The sequence below is a fragment of the Oncorhynchus tshawytscha genome, linkage group LG07, assembly GCF_018296145.1.
Source record: "Oncorhynchus tshawytscha isolate Ot180627B linkage group LG07, Otsh_v2.0, whole genome shotgun sequence".
In the NCBI taxonomy this organism is placed as follows: Eukaryota; Metazoa; Chordata; class Actinopteri; order Salmoniformes; family Salmonidae; genus Oncorhynchus; species Oncorhynchus tshawytscha.
In genome coordinates this window covers 43,843,364-43,866,955 of record NC_056435.1, presented here as the reverse complement: position 1 = coordinate 43,866,955, position 23,592 = coordinate 43,843,364, and the positions used below count along the sequence as shown (strand labels likewise).

The 23,592-nt window shown below is 42.0% G+C and overlaps 1 protein-coding gene across 2 annotated transcripts; it reads right to left on the bottom strand.

Annotated features, from left to right (window-relative positions):
- Positions 1 to 248: 248 nt before the first annotated feature.
- On the bottom strand, positions 249 to 18,921 carry LOC112254587 (formin-like protein 14). Of its 2 annotated transcripts, none has more exons than XM_024427298.2 (5): positions 18,664 to 18,921; positions 8,159 to 8,247; positions 5,867 to 5,957; positions 2,003 to 3,659; positions 249 to 1,758 (listed from the first exon to the last, which is right to left on the bottom strand). In XM_024427298.2, the coding sequence occupies exons 1-5, from the start codon at positions 18,740 to 18,742 to the stop codon at positions 1,671 to 1,673; spliced, it is 2,004 nt and encodes a 667-aa protein (XP_024283066.1). In that variant the 5' UTR covers positions 18,743 to 18,921; the 3' UTR covers positions 249 to 1,670. The 2 variants fall into 2 exon arrangements, with proteins under 2 accessions (XP_024283066.1, XP_024283067.1); XM_024427299.2 differs by lacking the exon at positions 18,664 to 18,921 and adding an exon at positions 17,965 to 18,107.
- Positions 18,922 to 23,592: the final 4,671 nt, after the last annotated feature.

Here is a 23,592-nt window from a genome sequence, read left to right as displayed (position 1 = left end):
CAATGTTTAAAACCAGAAATCCAGGGAAGGCAGTCTAGGGTAATTATAGTTTCAATTGTTTCTGAAGGTGGCTTTTGTGCAAAATCATTCTAAAAGGACTTGGAACATGCCAAAGTTGCCAAAAATCAGATGGTCAGGTGAACTTACACTCCTGTCAGGAGATATCAACAGCCTTGATACATGGTTTAACTACATTAAAAACTATATTTTTGGATAAATGAGCAGCTTTAGTAATGACAGACACAATGGCCAAAGTAGCGTGCCGGGGCATACCTCTCCGTATTTATTTGAACTGTTTAAGTCACTCCTGGTGACTTAAGAACGTTCTACTCCAAAATGAATCAATTAAATTGACACCATCCGAAATATAATTTTCAGGCAATGTTTTTCCACTCAATTGTCCAGTGTTTGATCGCGTGCCCACTGGACCTGCTTTAGCTGATACGAGTGGAACCCGGTGTGGTCGTCTGCTACTATAAGGACAGACTAGTTGTGCGTCCTGAGATGCTGTTTTGCACACCACTGTTGTACTGTGCCGTTATTTGCCTGTTTGTGTCCTGCCTGTTAACTTGCACGATTCTTGCCACTCTCCTCCGACCTCTCAACGACCGGTCTTCGCCCACAGGGCTGCTGCTGACAGGATCTGTTTTTGGTAGTCGCACTATTCTCAGTAAACCATCGACACTGCCGTGTATGAAATGCCCAGGAGGCTGGCTGTTTCTGATATAGTGGAACCGGTGCACCTGTCACCGACAATTATACCTCGCTCATAGTTGCTTAGGTCACTCATTCTGCCCATTTCTAATGTTCAGTTATATAACAAACCATAGCCGCTTGACTCTGTAGGAGCAAACTATTTTTGTGAATGGGGCTTGTGTACCTAATAAACTGACCACTGTGGGTTCTACAGACCATGGAGACCATATTACTTCTGTCCTTATGTAGTAAATGACTGACATCTGTGTTGCTTCTATTTAGTCCTCCATTGTATGGAACATATCTTGCTCACATGACTGAAGTAGAAGATCAAAATATAAACAGTTTACATAGTTGTTGCACCCTTAAGTATAATATAGTGAACAATATACATTTGTTCTTAATGTATTGTAGTAGACTAGTTCAATTCCCTACATTGTTCTGAAAATATACAGAATGTACAGTTACTGTGACACAATGGAAACATAAGCAAAAACAATCTGTACACATCCGTATAGTAATTCTTCAAGACATTTATGAAAATATCCTTATGATGCATGACATTATTCAGTGTATATTAAGGCTGGCAAATTACAGATCCTATTTTTAAAAACAGCCTCACAAAATAAGGCAATGTGTACTAGCACTGATTAAACCGTAGCAGTCAAATATACTGTTGAAAGCTGTTCCAACAGTCTACTCACTCTAGACTTTGGCACCTAGACAAGAAGCTATTTGACACCACCTCTGGGGGGGGCAGGTTTATGTGCTGTGGTACAGCAAAACCTTTTCTAGACAAATGCTTAGCACCTTGTATTCTCTCCAGGGGCTTGGTGAAAACATCCTTGGCATACATACTTAGTGTTTTATTGGATATATCCATTTTTAGCAGTATTTAAGGTGCTCTCTTTCCATTGTCCTTGCTCTTGACAGGGGCTGTATGGTACAGTATGTGGTATAATTGAGTTGGATCCTCATTTGCTGACAACAGTGATTGGTTGTTTGGTTCCGGGTTGTACCATGAAAGTCATGCCATACGCCTGCTTTGACCGTGGCCCATTGCTAAAAAGTAGAGGAATAAATAATTAACATTTAAACACATCAGGTTGATCTAGTTGCATTTAGCAATATTTTTTAATACATCTAGCTAACATTATTTACTATGAGTCAAAACATGCAATTAGGGACACTACTAGACAAACAGAAACCAAGTCCAACTAGTCACAACACCCTAATCTTAAACCATAATGAAGTTTTTCCCCCCACATTTTGTCAAAAAGCCAAGCGGACAGAGAGCAAGTCCTACCTTGTGGGAACTCTTGATGGCTCTGACAAACCCTGACCTTTCATGGCCATTTTTGTCTCCAGCTCCTTCATGTCAAGTCCTTGTGTTGTGGCTGGCACAGTGGCACTCTTGCTCTTTGTAGTGATAACAGGGTTTTTCGGGGTGACTCTGGGGACAACCGGGAACTTGGTCTCCTCATCAGACAAGGGAGACCCCCAGTCATCAGAGTCTGTTTCCTTCATGGCCAGCATTTTGTTGTCCATTTTGCAGTCCATCTCTAGCATCTTCTTCTGCAGGATGCTCTGGAGTGTGGCCTGGCTGGAGGAGAGTGCCTGGGTGGGAGGCGGCTTGGGTTTGATCTGAACAGGCAGCTTGGGTTTGATCTCCATGACAGGAGGTGGGAATTTGGGAGGGCTTGGGGATTTAGGTTTTGGAGGGGGAGGCGAGGGAGTTTTGACAGGAAGGACAGGGTTGGCAGAAGAGGACAGGACTGGAAGGACAGGGCTGGGAGTGGGAGGCAGGACCTTCTTCAGTGGAGGGTCAGGTGGAGGTGAGCTGGGAGGAGAGTCCACGACATCATGGTCATCGAATTCGGGAGGGGGAGGGAGTAATGGCATGCATAGGTTCTCGTCATCCCTGACAAGGCTAGAGGGTGAATCAATCCTCTGCTCTCCACTTTGCTTCTCCATGGCTAGACTGCTGGAGGATGAGGATCTAGAGGTGGGCAGAATCCTTTTAACTACTGGATTTGCAATTGGCCCCTTCACCGCTGACTCAATAATCTGGGGTTTTGCTGGAATCTGGATTACCACTGTGGCCTCCAGTGGGACCACAGACTGTGGTTTATGTTGTGAGGTTACAGAAGTGAATGAGGTGGCCCTAGGGATGACGGTGAAAGAATTGGGATTGAATTCACTGTGCTGGATGCTGGCTAATGGCTCATTACTCTTTGTGCTGTTTTCAAGGGAAAGACTGGACCTGTGCCTCTCTCGCTCTTTAGCCGCCATGAGAAAAGCCAGGGGGGAAGCGGCAGGACCGTCCCCCCTCATCCCAGTGACATCACTGGCCTTCAGGTTGCGTAGTTTACTGTCCAGCATAGGACTGAACTTGTTATTCCGGCCTGGAGACGCTTCCTGCTTGACCAGCTTAGCTGTGTTCTGGGGGTTGAAGCTGGAGGGTGTCCGGATCTGTACTGGGGAAGCTTGGGCTGGAACCTGGGAGGCTTCGTCCATGCTGTGGATGGAGGACAGCCTTGTTGGCTTTGGAGGTGGGGTCTTCAGGGCTTTCAGAGCAGCTTGTCTCATGTCTATAGGGGGCTGTGGAGGGGCAAACTTTGGGGGCTCAGTAAAATCAGGGACTGGTGTTGGTATAGAAATGGACAAAGATGAACTAGAAGCACTGGAGGAAGTTGACGGGGGCTTCGGGGGGCGCATTAGTGGAGGTTTCAGGGAGGTGAAATCCTCGTACTCTTTAGACAGAAGCACTGATGGAGGTTTTGGTGGGGGCATGGAGGGAGGCTTAAGGGAGTCCAAGTCACCCAAGAAATCTGGTGGGGGAGGGCTGAACATGGGCGGGGGGGGTGGGGGTGCCATTGTAGGGGGAGGTGGAATAAATATCTCCCCATCCACCAAATCGGGCACAGATATAGCCGATCCATTGGAAAACCGATCGTCATTTACTATAAAGAGAGAACTACCATCAGACAAGTGTTTTATTGATTTAACTTGTCAAAATACATTATTTTACTTTTAGTTCTGTTGGCCTGATTTATGGTGAAACTGATTAAATTACATTTGATCTGTACCCTCCCACTCTGCAAACATGCTTGTGAATGGCTGCTTGGATATTTGTAGTGTTCTTGTGCAAGATCTTAGACAAACATTTACAGTGCTTCCAGAAAGTATTCATACCCCTTCACTTATTCCACATTTAGTTGTGTTACAGCCTGAATTCAAAATTGAAGATTTTTCTCACCATCTACACACAATACCCAATAATTAAAGTGAAAACTTTTTTTTTTAAATAAATTAAATAACTTATGTACAATACTAGTCAAAAGTTGACACGCCTACTCATTCAAGGGTTTTTCTTTATTTTCTACATTGTAGAATAATAGACATCAACTATGAAATAACACACATGGAACCATGTATTAGCCAAAACAGTGTTAAACAAATCAAAATATATTTTATATTCTTCAAAGTAGCCACCCTTTGCCTTGACAGCTTTGCACACTCTTGGCATTTTCTCAACCAGCTTCACCTGGAATGCTTTTCCAACAGTCTTGAAGGAGTTCCACATATGCTGAGCACTTGTTGGCTGCTTTTCCTTCACTCTGCAGTCCAACTCATCCCAAACCATCTCAATTGGGTTGAGGTCGGTTGATTGTGGAGGCCAGGTCATCTGATGCAGCACTCCATCACTCTCCTTCTTGGTCAAATAGCCATTACACAGCCTGGAGGTGTTTTGGGGCATTGTCCTGTTGAAAAACAAATGACAGTCCCACTAACTGCAAAAAAGATGGGATGGCGTATCGCTGTGGTAGCCATGCTGGTTAAGTGTGCCTTGAATTCTAAAAAATAAATCTGTGTCACCAACAAAGCACCATCACACCACCTCTATGCTGTACGGTAGGAACCACACATGTGGAGATCAACCTTTCACCTACTCTGCGTCTCACAAAGACATGGCGGTTGGACTCATCAGACCAAAGGACAGATTTCCACCGGTCTAATGTCCATTCCTCGTGTTTCTTGGCCCAAGCAAGTCTTCTTATTGGTTTCCTTTAGTAGTGTTTTTTTTGCAGCAGCAATTTGACCACAAAGACCTGATTCACACAGTCCCCTCTGAAAAGTTGCTGTTGAGATGTGTCTGTTACTTGAACTCTGTGAAGCATTTATTTGGGCAATCTGAGGTGCAGTTAACTCTAATGAAGTTATCCTCTGCAGCAGAGGTAACTCTGGGTCTTCTTTCCTGTGGCGGTCCTCATGAGAGCCAGTTTGATCATAGCGCTTGATGGTTTTTGTGACTACTTAATTTTCTGGATTGACTGACCTTCATGTCTTAAAGTAACGATGGGCTGTCGTTTCGCTTTTATATGAGCTGTTCTTGCCATAATATGGATGTCACGTCTACTCATGCTCCCCCTCTCCGGCATTCGACGTCGCCATCAATACGCACACCTCATGATGAGGCACACCTGGACTCCTCACTCATTAACTTCCCTATATCTGCCACTCACTTAGGGTTATTCCCCAGGCAGTATTGATGTTGTTTCATGTCCGTACGCTCCTCTTTTATTGTTTCGTTTATTATTAAACTCACCACCTGCACTTGCTTCCCGACTCAGTGTCTACGTTGCAATGGACTTGGTCTTTTACCAAATAGGGCTATCTTCTGTATACCACCCCTACCTTGTCACAACTTAACTGATTGGCTCCAATGCATTAAGGCAGACCTGTTAATTGAAATGTATTCCAGGTGACTACCTCATGAAGTTGGTTGAGAGAATGCCAAGAGTGTGCAAAGCTGTCATCAAGGCAAAGGGTGGCAACTTTGAAGAATCTTAAATAACATATTTTGATTTAACACTTTTTTGGTTACGACATGATTCCATATGTGTTATTTCATAGTTTTGATGTCTTCACTATTATTCTACAATTGAGAAAATAGTAAAATAAAAACAATTTAATGAATAGGTGTCAACTTTTGACTGGTACTGTATATTTAAGCCCTTTATGAAAACAGAGTTGCTTTGAGTTTGTGCCGAAATTTGATCAATCAACTGAATCTAAAACCAGCACTACGGCTTAAGTTCATAGAAATGTAAATGATTTAGCTGCACAGCTTAACTCTGGTAAACACAGAGACTTGGGAGACCCTCACCTGCCCTGTTGATCTTTGGACTGTTGAAAGGGGGGAGGACAGGAACTTTGGGTGTTGGGACAGCAAACCCTTGCACAACATCAGAGGAGGACTGTGGGAAACAAGGGCAAACGCCAACAGACGGTTGACATAACACCCTGGTGTCAGTTTAGAGATTCACTGTTGAGATTGTAAGAGGAACTGAGTGTGAGAGGGAAGGGAATGGATTGTTTCTAGACTGCACTATGGCTTGCAGTGATCCAACCTGTTATCCAAATGACTACTTGCATCTACTTTAGAACAGGTTATCATGTTTGCTGCGTGATGACAACACTGATGCAAAAACTTTTAATTTACTAAACCTTGCACTCAGAAAACAAGTACATCAGTGTACAAGTAGTGTCAATTACCAAAGAAAGAGGAAGGCCAGGCACATTAAATCGGAAAGGGCTTTTCATCCAAAATTCCTTTTAGTCTTCCCAACAGTTGGAGTCATTTTCTATAACAGCAAAGCCTCTTGGTGCAGATTGAGGCTACATCATCTCTGACACTGAGTATCCCACTTGAAATGATTCAGCAATATATTTTCCACTGGTGTACTGTGTCTAACCACTTGCTAGACACTAGCTGAAGCTTACAAGCACTATTTTGGGCCCTTTTCAGAACATTACTGCCTTTTATAGCCACGCTGTCATGCCTCGCCCACACCACGCCCTGCCTGTGGATAAGGCACAGGCAACACTCCCATCTCTTCTTGTAAGAAAACGTTAAGTGGGTGTGACTGCCTCAGAGAAAAGGGGATGTGCCATCATGTTGCTGCCTGCCTGTGTGACTGACCGTTCGCATCACAGCCATAAATAAACAGACTGTGTTGACACAACACATGCCCTGCAGACAGAACAGAGATGTGCCCTTCCAACGCTGTTAGACTGTGGTCAGAATCACCCTACACCAGGGACTGGAAGTCACTGTTACAGACCAAAAAACACATTGACCAGTGTAACTATGGGCAAGAGGGCCTCTAATCTACCAAAACAATCCAAAGTTAGGTCCACCCCTGTAACTGTAAACTGTAATCAACTTACTGTGCTTGGCCTGATGGTCAGGCCACCATCACTTGCTTTGTTTAGAACTGGTAAACATAATTCTCAAGTTCAGGCAGCAGACACATAACTTTCATGCAGCTGTGTAAATATTAAGTTATTAGTGGAAAAAGTTCAGGTGTGGTTTTTTCTCAAGAACCTCGGTTACACTGTATCTTTAAAACATCTAACGTGAACGGAACACCTCCCTTATGCCTTAAATATGTCATCATGGCAGACTATTCATAGAGGCAGGCAGCTCATTGCAAAGGCATGAACATTTCACAAGGGGCAAGGGTGCGGCATTAAATGCAGTTTCTAAACCGGCTTAATTCCTTATGTTTCTTTTCCATGACTCACAGGTGAAAATCAGAGCAGTCAGTCAGAGCAGTCCAACCCCTGTGCTGCTGGGTGTGGCACATCTAACAAATAACAGAGGAGCTATCATATAGGACACTCCCCTTTGAGGTAGGCTTTCATACCTACAACAAAATAACAACGTAGTACAACTTGTTTAAAAAAAAATCTGATACGGCTGTGCTTTTCTGGATCACCTACAGGGACAGCATGTTGAATCGAGCACAAATGAGCTAGGTGCCATAATTGTGGCAGACTGTACAAGACCCAAGATTGTGTGAACCAAGGTGACATTCTTATAGTTACTGTCCTGCATGAGAATGTCTAAGTCAATAGGGTGAGAATTTCTGACGACAGAAATGACTTGAGAGGACTGGGTCAACATGCAAACAAATTGACCCTTGTCACATGGATAGCCTAACTGCAAGTAAACTTGGGTTACTCCCTCTTTATATATGTGAAAAGCCTGCGCAGGTGAAACCTGCCGGTTAGAAAAGTATGCTTTCAGAGTGACCAGGTGTGAGTGGTGGACAGGTCTAACTCTGAGGTGGTCACAGTGATCAATGATTACAGGAATGCCCTTCATGAGGCAATGCAGTTTCTTTTTCAGAAACTGCAAAGGCCTTGTTGAGAAAGAATTCACAATTCCGCAGACTTATGCAAATGTGGGAAAGTTATGTGGAGCCTAATGCATTGACAAGAACTAAAGACAAGGCCTACAACAAATTCCATGTGATTTTTCATCTTGAAGTGTTAGAGAACACCACCTAGAAGCTGGACAGCAGTCTCAATAAATGCTGCAACACTGTCTCCAGTGTTGAAATGTGGATTTGAAGTAATAGATTTTTTTCCCACATCATGCAGAGGAACTTACCATGTAGTGCTTGACTGCAGGTCTGGACCTCACTTTGGCAGTGCCTGATTCAGGAATGGCTGATGAATCCAACACCAGCTCAACATTGTCTAAAAGAAAAAAAAGAACAGCACAACGCACTGCTTAAAAACCAACAAGTCTACCATTCAACCGATCAGCGCAGCTCTGTAAGGAGATGCAGTCTAGTGACTGTGCAAAGTTGAGTAATTATGGATGTACATAATAAGTTATGGCATTTTGTCTGCAGTTCTCATAATTCTTGACAAACTACTATGTAATGCTATGCAGTAAACAAATTTCTTTTGTTGACAGCAAAATAGTAATTGGGTAAAGCAAACAACTATTCAAGCAGTTGAAGGATTAATCAAACCAATATAAAAAGTAATTTCACCCGATTGCTCAAACACTTAAGCCTAAATGTAATGGGGTGCCATAGGGTAGAAAATAGAGTTCTTCACGCATCATCAATGAACCCCTATTTACAAATGGAATTTCAGTAGGGTCATAGAAATGTGGTGCAACATTAATAATTCTGGGGGTCAACTTTCTGTTGGCCTCCCTGTCATGAGTGTTTGCAGTTCATCAATACTGACCTCAGGTTATTCCTGGGCAGAGAAGGGGGAGAGGGACCACCTGATTGTTTTCTGAGTAAAATACTTTACCAGAGATGGCTATCTATAATGTTTGCAACAGGCTTTGACGTTACTGTATAAAGAACCAACTTATCTGTAACTTCACAAAACACCCATTCCAATGTCAGGCATGTCCCTGCCAAGTAACTAACTGATGAGAGAAATGTCATTGAGAGACAGCAGTTAGTGAGACACAGGTCATGCTCTGCATTCACGTCAAGCACAGAGACCTCAAAGAATTTCAAAGAGGACTCAGATTAACATGCATTACATTACCTGATATAACTATGAGCAAAACTTTGTTAACCGAGTATGGAAACAACAGGCAGTGTTTAAAGTATTTTGGCATCTACAGATACATTTCCCAATGGGGCATGACAGGCATTTCCCTATTGAGTTCCTGCATAATTGAAATATGCAAATATCCCCATCCTGTGGCATGTTTGCACACAACCACTTGACGATGAGACAGCCTATAGGGAAGATGTCAGTGACCTGGCAGTGTGGTGCCAGGACAACAACCTCTCCCTCAATGTCAGCAAGACAAAGGAGCACTACATGAAACCGAAATCCGAGCACGCCCCCCATTGAAAGCTTCAAGTTCCTCTGTGTCCACAACACTAAGGAATGATCATGGTCCACACACATCACAGTCATGAAGAAGGCACGGCAATGCCTCTTCCCCCTCAGGAAGCTTAAAAGATTCAGCATTGTGCACTCAGATCCTCAAAAATGTCTACAGCTGCAACATTGAGAGCATCTTGACTGGCTGCATCACTGCTTGGTATGGCCACTGCTCAGCATCCGGCCGCTGCTCGGCATCCGACCGCAAGGCGCTTCAGAGGGTAGTGCGTATGTTCCAGTACATCACTGGGGCTGAGCTCCCTGCCATACAAATCACATTTTATTGATCGCGTACACGTTTTGCAGATGTTCTCAGGTGCAGCGAAATGCTTATGTTTCTTGCTTCAACAGTGCAGTAATACCGAACAATACAACACAATACACACAAATCCCAAAAACTAAGAAATATCAGAACCAGCTATGTTTGAGTCCGTAATATAAATATACTCATTCAGAGCAACACATCTCCTTCGCAAAGGCTGTTGATTGTAGCCTGTGGAATTTTGAATGGCACGACGATGGGCCTCAGAATCTCATCACGGTATCTCTGCAATCGATAAAAGGCAATTGTGTTCATTGTCCGTAGCTTATGCCTGCCCATACCATAACCCCACCGCCACCATGGTGCAGTCTGTAAACAACATTGACATCAGAAAACCGCTAGTCCACATGACGACATACACATCTGTGGTTCTGCGGTCTGTTACACGTACTGCCAAATTCTCGAAAACAACGTTGGAGGCAGCTTATGGTAGAGAAATTAACATCCAATTCTCTGGCAACAGCTCTGATGGAAATTCCTGCAGTCAGCGTGCCAATTGCACGCTCCCTCAAAACTTGAGACATCTGTGGCATTGTCTTTTATTGTCCCCAGCACAAGGTGCACCTGGGAAATGATCATGCTGTTTAATCAGCTTCTTGATATGCCACGCCTGTCAGGTTGATGGATTATCATGACAAAGGAGAAATGTTCACTAACAGGGATGTAAACAAATTTGTGCACAATATTTGAGAGAAATAAGATTTTTGTGTGTATGGAACATTTCGGGGATATTTTATTTCAGCTCATGAAACATGGGACCCACACTTTACATGTTGCGTTTATATTTTTGTTCAGTATAATATATATATATACATAACAGTTTATTTTTACTATTTTGCACATTGTAGAATAATAGTGAAGATGTCAAAACTATGAAATAACACATATGGAATCATGAAAGTAACCAAAAAAGTATTAAACAAATGAAAATGTATTTGAGGTTCTTCAAAGTAGCCACACCTTGCCATGATGACAGCTTTGCACACTCTTGGCATTCTCTCAACCAGCAAATTTGTGGAGTGGTTGAAAAACGAGTTTTAATGACTCCAACATAAGTGTATGTAAACTTCCAACTTCAACTGTTTACATACACTTACGTTGTCATTAAAACTCATTTTTCAACCGCTCCACAAATTTCTTATTGACAAACTATAGTTTTGGCAAGTCAGTTAGGATATCTACTTTGTGCATGACACAAGTCATTTTTCCAACAATTGTTTACAGACGGATTATTTCACTTATCATTCACTGTTTCACAATTCCAGTGGGTCAGAAGTTTACATACACTAAGTTGACAGTGCCTTTAAACAGCTTGGAAAATTCCAGAAAATGATGTCATGGCTTTAGAAGCTTCTGATACGCTAATTGACATAATTTGAGTCAATTGGAGGTGTACCTGTGGATGTATTTCAAGGCCTACCTTCAAACTCAGTGCCTCTTTGCTTGACATCATGGGAAAGTCAAAAGAAATGAGCCAAGACCTCAGAAAATAAATTGTAGACCTCCACAAGTCTGGTTCATCCTTGGGAGCAATTTCCAAATGCCTGAAGGTACCACGTTCATCTGTACAAACAATAGTACGCAAGTATAAACACCATGGGACCACGCAGCCGTCATACCGCTCCGGAAGGAGACGTGTTCTGTCTCCTAGAGATGAACGTACTTTGGTGCGAAAAGTGCAAATCAATCCCAGAATAACAGCAAAGGTCCTTGTGAAGATGCTGGAGGAAACAGGTACAAAAGTATCTATATCCACAGTAAAACGAGTCCTATATCGACATAACCTGAAAGGCCGCTCAGCAAGGAAGAAGCCACTGCTCCAAAACTGCCATAAAGAAGCCAGACTAGGGGGACAAAGATTGTACTTTTTGGAGAAATGTCCTCTGGTCTAATGAAACAAATATAGGACTGTTTGGCCATAATGACCATCGTTATGTTTGGAGGAAAAAGGGTGAGGCTTGCAAGCTGAAGAACACCATCCCAACCGTAAAGCACGGGGGTGGCAGCATCATGTTGTGGGGGTGCTTTGCTACAGGAGGGACAGGTGCACTTGCACTTCACAAAATAGATGGCATCATGAGGTAGGAAAATTAGGTGGATATATTGAAGCAACATCTCAAGACATCAGTCAAGTTCAAGCTTGGTCGAAAATGGGTCTTCCAAATGGACAATGACCCCAAGCATACTTCCAAAGTTGTAGCAAAATGGCTTAAGGACAACAAAGTCAAGGTATTGCAGTGGCCATCACAAAACCCTGACCTCAATCCTATAGAAAATATGTGGGTAGAACTGAAAAAGCGTGTGCGAGCAAGGAGGCCTACAAACCTGACTCAGTTACACCAGCTCTGTCAGGAGGAATGGGCCAAAATTTACCCAACTTATTGTGGGAAGCGTTGTAAAACTACCCAAAACGTTTGACCCAAGTTAAACAATTTAAAGGCAATGCTACCAAATACTAATTGAGTGTATGTAACCTTCTGACCCACTGGGAATGTGATGAAATAAATCATTCTCTCTACTATTATTCTGACATGTCACATTCTTAAAATAAAGTGGTGATCCTAACTGAACTAAGACAGGGAATTTTTATTCGGAATAAATGTCAGGAATTGTGAAAAACTGAGTTTAAATGTATTTGGCTAAGGTGTATGTAAACTTCCGACTTCAACTGTATAAATGATGGTGTGTATGGACAGTATATGAATAGAAAAGGTGTTTACAGCAATAGTTATATAGGATGAGCCTTGACTAGAATACAGTACAGTGGCTTGCGAAAGTATTCACCCCCTTGGCATTTTTCCTATTTTGTTGCCTTACAACCTGGAATTAAAATAGATTTGGGGGGGTTGTATGATTTGATATGCCTACCACTTTGAAGATGCAAAATATATTTTATTGTGAAACAAACAAGAAATAAGACATAAAAATTAAAACTTGAGCGTGCATTACTATTCACCCCCACCAAAGTCTATACTTTGTAGAGCCAACTTTTGCAGTAATTACAGCTGCAAGTCTTTTGGGGTATGTCTCTATAAACTTGGCACATTTATCCACTGGGATTTTTGCCCATTCTCCAAGGCAAAACTGCTCCAGCTCCTTCAAGTTGGATGGGTTCCGCTGGTTTACAGTAATCTTTAAGTCATACCACAGATTCTCAATTGGATTCCAAGACATTGAAATGTTGGTGACAGGGGGGCAGTATTGAGTAGCTTGACATTGAAATGTTGGTGACAGGGGGGCAGTATTGAGTAGCTTGGATGAATAAGGTGCCTAGAGTAAACTGCCTGCTACTCTCTCCCAGATGCTTATATATGCATAGTATTAGTAGTATTGGATAGAAAACACTCTGAAGTTTCTAAAATTGTTTGAATGATGTCTGTGAGTATAACAGAACTCATATGGCAAGCGAAAACCTGAGAAAAATCCAACCAGGAAGTGGGAAATCTGAGGCTTGTAGTTTTTTAACTCAGCCCCTATTGTAGATACAGTGAGATATTGGTTATGTTGCACTTCCTAAGGCTTCCACTAGATGTCAACAGTCTTTAGAACTTTGTTTGAGGATTCTACTGTGAAGTGGGACCGAAAGAGAGAGGAATGAGCCAGGTGTCTGGCAGATTGCCACAGGCTCTGAGGCACGGTCACGAGAGAGTTAACTCTCGTTCCATTGCTTTTCTACAGACATAGGAATTCTCCGGTTGGAACATTATTGAAGATTTATGATAAAAACATCCTAAAGATTGATTCTATACTTAGTTTGACAAGTTTCTACGGGCTGTAACGGAACGTATTGAACTTTTCGTCTGATGTTCGGCTGGACCTGAACGCACTTTTGGATTTGTTTACCAAACGCCCTAACAAAAGAAGCTATTTGGACATAAATGATGGACAATATCAAACAAAACAAACATTTATTGTGGAACTGCGATTCCTGGGAGTGCATTCTGATGAAGATCATCAAAGGTAAGTGAATATTTATAATGCTATTTCTGACTAATGGCAACCACCCAATATGGCGGATATCTTTTTGGCTGCTTTGTTGTCTGAACGCTGTACTCAGATTATTGCATGGTTTGCTTTTTCTGTAAAGTTTTTAAAAAATCTGACACAGCGGTTGTATTAAGGTGAAGTATATCTCTAATTCCATGTGTAACACTTGTATTTTCATCAACATTCATAATGAGTATTTCTGTAAATAGGTGTGGCTCTCTGCACAATCACCGCATGTTTTAGAACTACTGAACGTAACGCGCCAATGCAAAATGAAATTTTGTGATATAAATATGCACTTTATCGAACAAAACATACATGTATTGTATAACATGAAGTCCTATGAGTGTCATCTGATGAATATCATCAAAAGTTAGTGATGAATTTTATCTCCATTTGTGCTTTTTGTGACTTCTCTCTTTGGCTGGAAAAATGGTTGTGTTTTTCTGTGAGTTGGTGGTGACCTAACATAATCGTTTGTGGTACTTTCGCTGTAAAGCATTTTTGAAATCAGACACTGTGGCTGGATTAACGAGAATTCTATCTTTAAAATGGTGTAAAATACTTGTATGCTTTAAGGAATTTAAATTATGAGATTTTTGTTGTTTTGAATTTTTGCGCCCTGCACTTTCACTGGCTGTTGGCGAGGTGGGACGCTACCGTCCCACATATCCCAGAGAGGTTAAACCACTCAAGTGTTGCTTTAGCAGGATGCGTAGGGTCATTGTCCTGCTGGAAAGTGAACCTCTGTCCCAGTTTAGCATCTCTTGAAGACTGAAACAGGTTTCCCTCAAACATTTCCCTGTATTTAGCACCATCCATCATTCCTTCAATTCTGACCAGTTTCCCAGTCCCTGCCGATGAAAAACATCCCCACAGCACGATGCTGCCACCAGCATGCTTCACTGTGGGGATGATGTTCTCAGGGTGATGAGAGGTGTTGGGTTTGCGCCAGACATAGCATTTTCCTTGATAGTCTCATCTGACCAGAGTACATTCTTCCATATGTTTGGGGAGTCTCCCACATGCCTTTTGGCGAACACCAAACGTTTTCTCTGGCCACTATTCCGTAAAGCCCTGCTCTGTGGAGTGTGCGGCTTAAAGTGGTCCTCAACGTCAACAAAACTAAGGAGATGATTGTGGACTTCAGGAAACAGCAGAGGGAACACCCCCCCATCCACATCGATGGAACAGTAGTGGAGAGGGTAGCAAGTTTTAAGTTCCTCGGCATACACATCACAGACAAACTGAATTGGTCCACTCACACAGACAGCATCGTGAGGAAGGCGCAGCAGCGCCTCTTCAACCTCAGGAGGCTGAAGAAATTTGGCTTGTCACCAAAAGCACTCACAAACTTCTACAGATGCACAATCGAGAGCATCCTGGCGGGCTGTATCACCGCCTGGTATGGCAACTGCACCGCCCTCAACCGTAAGGCTCTCCAGAGGGTAGTGAGGTCTGCACAACGCATCACCGGGGGCAAACTACCTGCCCTCCAGGACACCTACACCACCCGATGCTACAGGAAGGCCATAAAGATCATCAAGGACATCAACCACCCGAGCCACTGCCTGTTCACCCCGCTGTCATCCAGAAGGCGAGGTCAGTACAGGTGCATCAAAGCTGGGACCGAGAGACTGAAAAACAGCTTCTATCTCAAGGCCATCAGACTGTTAAACAGCCACCACTAACATTGAGTGGCTACTGCCAACACACTGTCAATGACACTGACTCTACTCCAGCCACTTTAATCATGGGAATTGATGGGAAATGATGTAAATATATCACTAGCCACTTTAAACAATGCTACCTTATATAATGTTACTTACCCTACATTGTTCATCTCATATGCATACGTTGATACTGTACTCTATATCATCGACTGCATCCTTATGTAATACATGTATCACTAGCCACTTTAACTATGCCACTTGGTTTACATACTTATCTCATATGTATATACTGTACTCGATATCATCTACTGTATCTTGCCTATGCTGCTCTGTACCATCACTCATTCATATATCCTTATGTACATATTCTTTATCCCCTTACACTGTGTATAAGACAGTAGTTTTTTTGGAATTGTTAGTTAGATTACTTGCTCGTTATTACTGCATTGTCGGAACTAGAAGCACAAGCATTTCGCTACACTCGCATTAACATCTGCTAACCATGTGTATGTGACAAATAAAATTTGATTTGATTTGATTTGATTTGGACAAATACTCAATCTCCGCTGTGGAGCTTTGCAGCTCCTTCAGGGTTATCTTTGGTCTCTTTGTTGCTTATCTGATTAATGCCCTCCTTGCCTGGTCCGTGAGTTTTGGTGGGCACTCTTGGCAGGTTTGTTGTGGTGCCATATTCTTTCCATTTTTTAATAATGGATTTAATGGTGCTCCGTGGGATGTTCAACGTTTCTGGTATTTTTTTATAACCCAACCCTGATCTGTACTTCTCCACAACGTTGTCCCTTGCCTTTGGAGAGCTCCTTGGTCTTCATGGTGCCCCTTGCTTAGTGGTGTTGCAGACTCTAGGGCCTTTCAGAACAGGTATATATACTGAGATCATGTGACAGATCATGTGTTACTTAGATTGCACGCAGGTAGACTTTATTTAACTAATTATGTGACTTCTGAAGGTAATTGGTTGCACCAGATCTTATTTAGGGGCTTCTTAGCAAAGGGGATGTAAACATATGCACACACCACTTTTCTGATTTTATTTTTTAGAATTTTTTGAAACAAGTTCATTTTTTCATTTCACTTCACCAATTTGGACAATTTTGTGTATGTCCATTACATGAAATTTAAATTACAGGTTGTAATGCTACAAAATAGGAAAAATGCCAAGGGGGGTGAATACTTTTGTAAGGCACTGTATATACATATGAAGTGGGTAAAACTGTATGTAAACATGATTCAATTGACCAGTGTTCAATAACTATGTACATAGGGCAGCAGTCTCTAGGTGCAGGGTAGAGTACCGGATGGTAGCCGGCTAGTAACAGTGACTAAGTTCAGGGCAGGGTACTGGGCGGAGACTGGCTAGTAGTGACTTTAACAGTCTGATGGCCTGGAGATAAAAGCTGTTTATCAGTTTCTCTGTCCTAGCTTTGATGCACCTGTATTGTCTCCGACTTCTAGATGGTAGCGGGGTGAAAAGGCTGTGGATCCAGGACCTCTAAACCAGGCGGTGTCAGAGGAAGGCCCTAAAAATTGTCAGACTCAGCTACCCTAGTCATAGACTGTTGTCTCTGCTACCGCACGACAAGGGGTTTCCGATGCACCAAGTCTGATACCAACAGGAACCTGAACAGCTTCTACCCCCAAGCCATAAGACTGCTAAATAGTTAGTCAGGGTAGCTATTTGGTTAACTATTTAACTGTTTGCATTGACCTTTTTTTGCACTAACTCTTTTGACTCACCACATACGCTGCTGCTACTGTTTATTATCTGTCCTGTTGCCTAGGCACTTTATACCTACCTATATGTACATATCTATCACAATTACCTCATACCCCTGCACATCGACTCGGTACTGGTACCCTGTGTATATAACCAAGTTATCATTACTCATTGTGTATTTATTCCTCATGTTATTTTTCTATTATTTCTAAATGTTTCTCTCTGCATTGTTGGAAAGGGCAGTAATTAAGCATTTCACTGTTAGTCCACACCTGTTGTTTAGGAAGCGTGACAAATACTAATTTTATTTGACCTTTCCATTGTTATAGAGGCCTCATCAAATAGAATACCCAGAAATCAGGGCAATGCAAAATATGTCAATTTGTCCCGTTTTTAGTTCTGAGAACCTTTGAACAGTTTTCAGATCTCTAGGGGGTTTATTCATATTCATTTTGAATTAGTCCCCATTTCCCAAAACCTGGACTAAAAAACCCTTTAGGTCTAATAATTATGCTACCATGTTCTCCTTTGACTATAATTATTCTATATTTAAAAAATCTAAACATTTTTTAGGGCGCAGTCTGTTATTAGATCTCAATAACATACCTAGGCCTACTGGTAATAATAGGTAGGCCTACATAATGTTGTAATAAAAAAATGCAGGTTTTCACTCTCAAAGCCACCATGTTTTTGTAGAAAACCGACACAGTATTCATTCAAACTGAATCATGACTGAATTGCGCATTGCTAAAATTCAAACAAGATTTCGGAGCAATCTTTTGGTTCGCATATAGATATCTTACATTAAATCGTATTTCCTCAACACGACCTACCTGCTACGGATGTCGTTCTTCTGTGAGCTGCTCTCTATCCGACAACAAGTGGAGAGCTGCTCGCACTTGCTGCCTGTCTGGCGATATTCCACTGAAATTAGGCTGTGTGAGGTTTTACATGAATGGAACTCACGTGCTTTGCGTTTGTGTAGGCTGCTTTGAACATGATTTCTCTATTGTACTACATAAGTGATACGGTGTATACCTCCACCACACTACTTTTATTACGCATCAGCGGGCAGTATACGCAATTCCCAAGTTAAAAAATCTGATCTGTATTATTGTTTTGATTGACATGTTCTAAAATAATCGCAACGAAAATTGTTTATTTTATTCAATGCTGCAGCTATCTAATACTTAGTTAAAACAGACACCTTGCATTCTACCTGCATCGTCATGAACGCAGAGTCTAGTGACTGTCTCAGGTAAATGTAGGTTTACCACTGTTGGGAGACCTAATGACCCCCCTGGTTACTTTCGATGATTACTAGCATTGTGTAAAACATTGTGTATTAATTTGACTCAGCCAGCATTTTTCTTATTCTAGAATGTGAACATTTAGGCCACATTTGCCATTGATCTATCACTGTAGCAAGTGCAAAGGTCGGGACAGTAGTGAGAAAATGCTGATCGGCATGATAGATTAAATATTCAATCACTATTATTAGTTAATTGTTAAATATGACAGTAAACACTTACCCATCTCCTTGATTTTAATATTGGTATCGAAGAGAGAATGGTTCTTTCGACCCAAAAAATGCAACGGTCCCTTTTTCATTTTTTTGTCCTATTGGTAGACCTATTGTACAGATGAATCGTTAACACGTGATATTATGCAGGAGCTTCCATAGCCAGTCGTCAAAAACGTATTAATTCATTAATTAGTCTTAACGACAGGTGTATTACTGAATCCTCACTGATTCGGTGAAATCTTCGAGGTAGAGAGAAAATGGCCACCGCCCCTGCCTCCTCCCCTTTCTCTGTGCCTCCCTCTTTTGTAAGCCCACAGAGGAAGCAGAGAAAGAACAAACCATGATCTTCATTAGAATCAAATTCAAATGAGACTTACAGTGCCTTCAGGAAGTATTCATACCCCTTGACTTATTCCACTTTTGTTGTGCTACAGTCTGAATTCAAAATAGATTAAATTGATTACTTCTCTCACCACCAACACACAATTCCCCATAATGACAACATTAAAACATGTTTTTGGGGAAATGTTAGCAAAGTTATTGAAAATGAAATACAGACGCATAGGTAAAAATCTGTTGTTCTGCCCCTGAGCAAGGCAGTTTATTCTGTCTATTAGGTTAGTATTGTGGAGTAACTGCAATGTTATTGATCCATCCTCAGTTTTCTCCTATCAGAGCCATTAAACTCTGTAACTGTTTTATTAAAGTCACCATTGGCCTCACAGTGAAATTCCTGAGCAGTTTCCTTCCTCTCCGGCAACTGAATTAGGAAGGATGCCTGTACCTTTGTAGGGACTGGGTGTATTGATACTCCATCCAAAGTGTAATTATTAACTTCACCATGCTCAAAGGGATATTCAGTATCTGCTTCTTTTTTTTTTACCCATCTACCAATAGGTGCCCTTCTTTGCGATGCATTGGAAAACCTCCCTGGTCTTTGTGGTTGAATCAGTGTTTGAAATCCACTGCTCAACTGAGGGACCTTACAGATAATTGTACTGTATGTGTGGGGTACAGAGATTAGGTAGTCATTAAGAAATCATTTTAACACTATTATTACACACAGTCCATTCAACTTATTATGTGACTTGTTGAGCCCATTTGTACTCCTGAACTTATTTAGGATTGCTGTAACAAAGAGGTAGAATACCTATTGACACAAGTCATTTCAGCTTTTAATTTTTAAGTAATTTGTAAAAATGTCTAAACACATGGTTCCACTTATGGGATATTGTGTGTAGGCCAGTGACCCAACATCATCAATTTGATCCATTTTAAATTCAGCCTGTAACACAACAAAATGTGGAAAAAGGCACTGTATGCTAGCTGATAGCAGCCAAAACACAAGTATTTTACAATGTTGAGATGTGAGTGTGTGAATTGAGGGCCCGAATTTGAGTTTTTTTGTTGACCTGATCTTTTTGTTTTCCTGCTTTACTCCGTTAAACCAGTTCTGTCAGTTGCTAAGAATTGTTTCGTTTTTTTGTCCATGATTTGATTTACCTCCCTTGGCAGATTGCTGAATCAGAGTAGCACATGGCCATTGGTAAGACATTGGTCATGGTTTGGTATCTTGAAAACAGTCACAACACAAATCAAATCAAATTGTATTTATTACATGCACTGAATACAACTCGTGTAGACTTTACAGTGACAAGCCTGCTCACAAACCTTTCCCAATGATTCAGAGTTTAAAAATAATAAAACAAAATAAAATAGTAACTAACACAAAGAATGGAATAAAATACACAAGAATGGAGATATATACAGGGAGTACCAGTACCAGATCAATGTGCAGAGGTACTAGGTATTTAAGGTACAGTTGAAGTCGAAAGTTTACATACACTTAGGTTGGAGTCATTAAAACCCGTTTTTCTACCACTCCACAAATTTCTTGTAACAAACTATGGTTTTGGCTAGTCGGTTAGGACAGTAATTTTTCCAACAACTGTTTACAGACAGATTGTTTCATTTATAATTCACTGTATCACAATTTCAGTGGGTTAGAAGTTGACTGTGCCTTTAAACAGCTTGGAAAATTCCAGAAAATGTTGTCATGGCTTTAGAAGCTTCTGATAGGCTAATTGACATCATTTGAGTCAATTGGAGGTGTACCTGTGGATGTATTTCAAGGCCTACCTTCAAACTCAGTGCCTCTTTGCTTGAGATCATGGGAAATACAAAAGAAATCAGCCAAGATCTCAGAAAGAAAATTGTAGACCTCCACAAGTCTGGTTCATCCTTGGGAGAAATTTCCAAATGCCTGAAGGTTCCACGTTCATTTGTACAAAAAATAGTAAGCAAGTATAAACACCATGGGACCACGCAGCCGTCATACCTCTCAGGAAGGAGACACGTTCTGTCTCCTAGAGATGACCGTACTTTGGTGCAAAAAGTGCAAATCAATCCCAGAATAACAGCAAAGGACTTTGTGAAGATGAAGGAGGAAACAGGTACAAAAGTATCTATATCCACAGTAAAACGAGTCCTATATCAACATAACCTGAAAGGCCGCTCAGCAAGGAAGAAGCCACTGCTCCAAAACCGCCATCAAAAAAAAACAGACTACAGTTTGCAACTGCACATGGGGACAAAGATCATACTTTTTGGAGAAATGTCCTCTGGTCTGATGAAACAATGATATAACTGTTTGGCCATAATGACCATCGTTATGTTTGCAGGAAAAGGGGGGATGCTTGCAAGCCGAAGAACACCATCCCAACCGTGAAGCACGGGGATGGCAGCATCATGTTGTGGGGGTGCATTGCTGCAGGAGGGACAGGTTGCAGTTCACAAAATAGATGGCATCATGAGGAGGGAGAATTATGTGGATATATTGAAGCAACATCTCAAGACATCAGTCAGGAAGTTCAAGTTTGGTCGCAAATGGGTCTTCCAAATGGACATTGGCCCCAAGCGTACTTGCAAGCAAAGTTGTGGCAAAATGGCTTAAGGACAACAAAGTCAAGTTATTGGAGTGGCCATCACAAAGCCCTGACCTCAATCCTATAGAAAATTTGTGGGCAGAACTGAAAAAGCGAGCAAGGAGGCCTACAAACCTGATTCAGTTATACCAGCTCCGTCAGGAGGAATGGGCCAAAATTCACCCAACATATTGTGGGAAGCTTGTGGAAGGCTACCCAAAACGTTTGACCCAAGTTAAACAATTTAAAGGCAATGCTACCAAATACTAATTGAGTGTATGTAAACTTCTGACCCACTGGGAATGTGACGAAAGAAATAAAAGCTGAAATTAATAATTCTCTCTACTATTATTCTGACATTTCACATTCTTAAAATAAAGTTGTGATCCTAGCTGACCTAAAACAGGGAATTTTTACTCAGATTAAATGTCAGGAATTGTGAAAAACTGAGTTCAAATGTATTTAGTTAAAGTGTATGTAAACTCCGACTTCAACTGTAGATATGTACATGAAGGCAGGGTAAAGTGACTAGGTATCAGGATAGACAATAATAAGAGTAAATAAAGAACAGAGTTGCAGCAGCAAATGATGAGTGTAAAAGTGTGTGTATGTATGTGTGTTTATGTTGTGTTGGTCTGCGTGTGTGTGTTGTGTGCGTGTGTGTATTTGTAGTGTATGTGAATGTGTGAGGGTTATGTGTGGGAATGACAGTGTAGTGTGACAGTGTAATGTGTGTGTATATAAAGTCTAGTGAGTTTGTGTAATGTCAGTGCAAGATGGAGTCAGTGCAGATAGTTCAGGTACCATTAATGAACTATTTAGCAGTCTGGCTATTTAGCAGTCTTATGGCTTGGGGGTAGAAGCTGTCTCAGAGCCTGTTGGTCCGAGAGCCGATGCTCCGGTACTGTTTGCCGGACGGTAGCAGAGTGAACAATCTATGGCTTGGGTGGCTGAAGACTTTGGCAATTCTTTAGCCCTTCCTCTGACACCGCTTGATATAGAGGTCCTGGATGGCAGGGAGCTCGGCCCCAGTGATGCATTCAGCTGTCTGCACCACCCTCTGTATCGCTTTGCGGTCAAGGGTGGTGGAGTTGCCATACCAAGCGGTGATGCAGCCAGTCAAGAAGCTCTCTGGTGCAGCTGTAGAATTTTGTGAGCATCTAAGGGCCCATGCCAAACATTTTCAGCCTGCCGTACCCTCTTCACGACTGTGCGGGTGTGTGTGGACCATGTTAAGGCTTTAGTGATGTGGATGCCAAGGAACTTAAAGCTCTCGACCTGCTCCACAACAGCTCTGTCAATGTGGATGGAGGCATGATCTCCCCTCTTTCTCCTATGGTTCACAATCAGCTCCTTGGTCTTACTGACATTGAGGGACAGGTTGTTGTCCTGGCACCACACTGCTAAGTCTCTGACCTCCCCTCCCTGTAGGCTGACTCATCACCATCGGTCATCAAGTCCACCACCGTCGTGTCATCAGCAAACTTGATGATGGTGTTGGCGTCGTGGGTGAACATGGAGTACAGGAAGGGACTAAGCACACACCCCATGTTGAGGGTCAATGTAGCGGAGGTGTTGTTTCCTACCCTCACCACCTGGAGTTGGCCCATCAAGAAGTCCAGGATCCAGTGTGAGTGCTACAGGGCGATAGTCATTTAGGTAGGTTACCTTGGAGCTCTTGGGAACAGGGACAATGGTGGTCAGCTTGAAACATGTTGGTATTACAGACGGGGACAAGGTGAGATTGAAAATGTCTGTGAAGCCCTAATATTCCGTCTGGCCGCTGATTGTTAACCTCTAAACGTTTTGCTCACATCAGCCACGGAGAGCAAGATCACACAGTCATCCAGAAAAACAGTGTCTTTCACTCAAGGCACAGTGTTATATTCCTTGAAGTAACCATAAATGGCATTTAGCTTGTTTGAGAGTTCTGCATCGCTGGGCAACTCATGACTGGTTTATTGACTGCAAGCCTTGCCACATACAACGAGCACTGTAGCCGCTGTAATTGG

Bases quoted from the DNA above. Each gene is read 5' to 3' on its own strand.
- LOC112254587 (XM_024427298.2), bottom strand. From the start codon at position 18,742: ATGAAAAAGGGACCGTTGCATTTTTTGGGTCGAAAGAACCATTCTCTC. The intron at 5,958-8,158 runs GTAAGTTCCTCT...TGTTTCCCACAG, and splicing joins CTGCAGTCAAGCACTACATG to TCCTCCTCTGATGTTGTGCA. The intron at 3,660-5,866 runs GTGAGGGTCTCC...CTCTCTTTATAG, and splicing joins TCCAAAGATCAACAGGGCAG to TAAATGACGATCGGTTTTCC.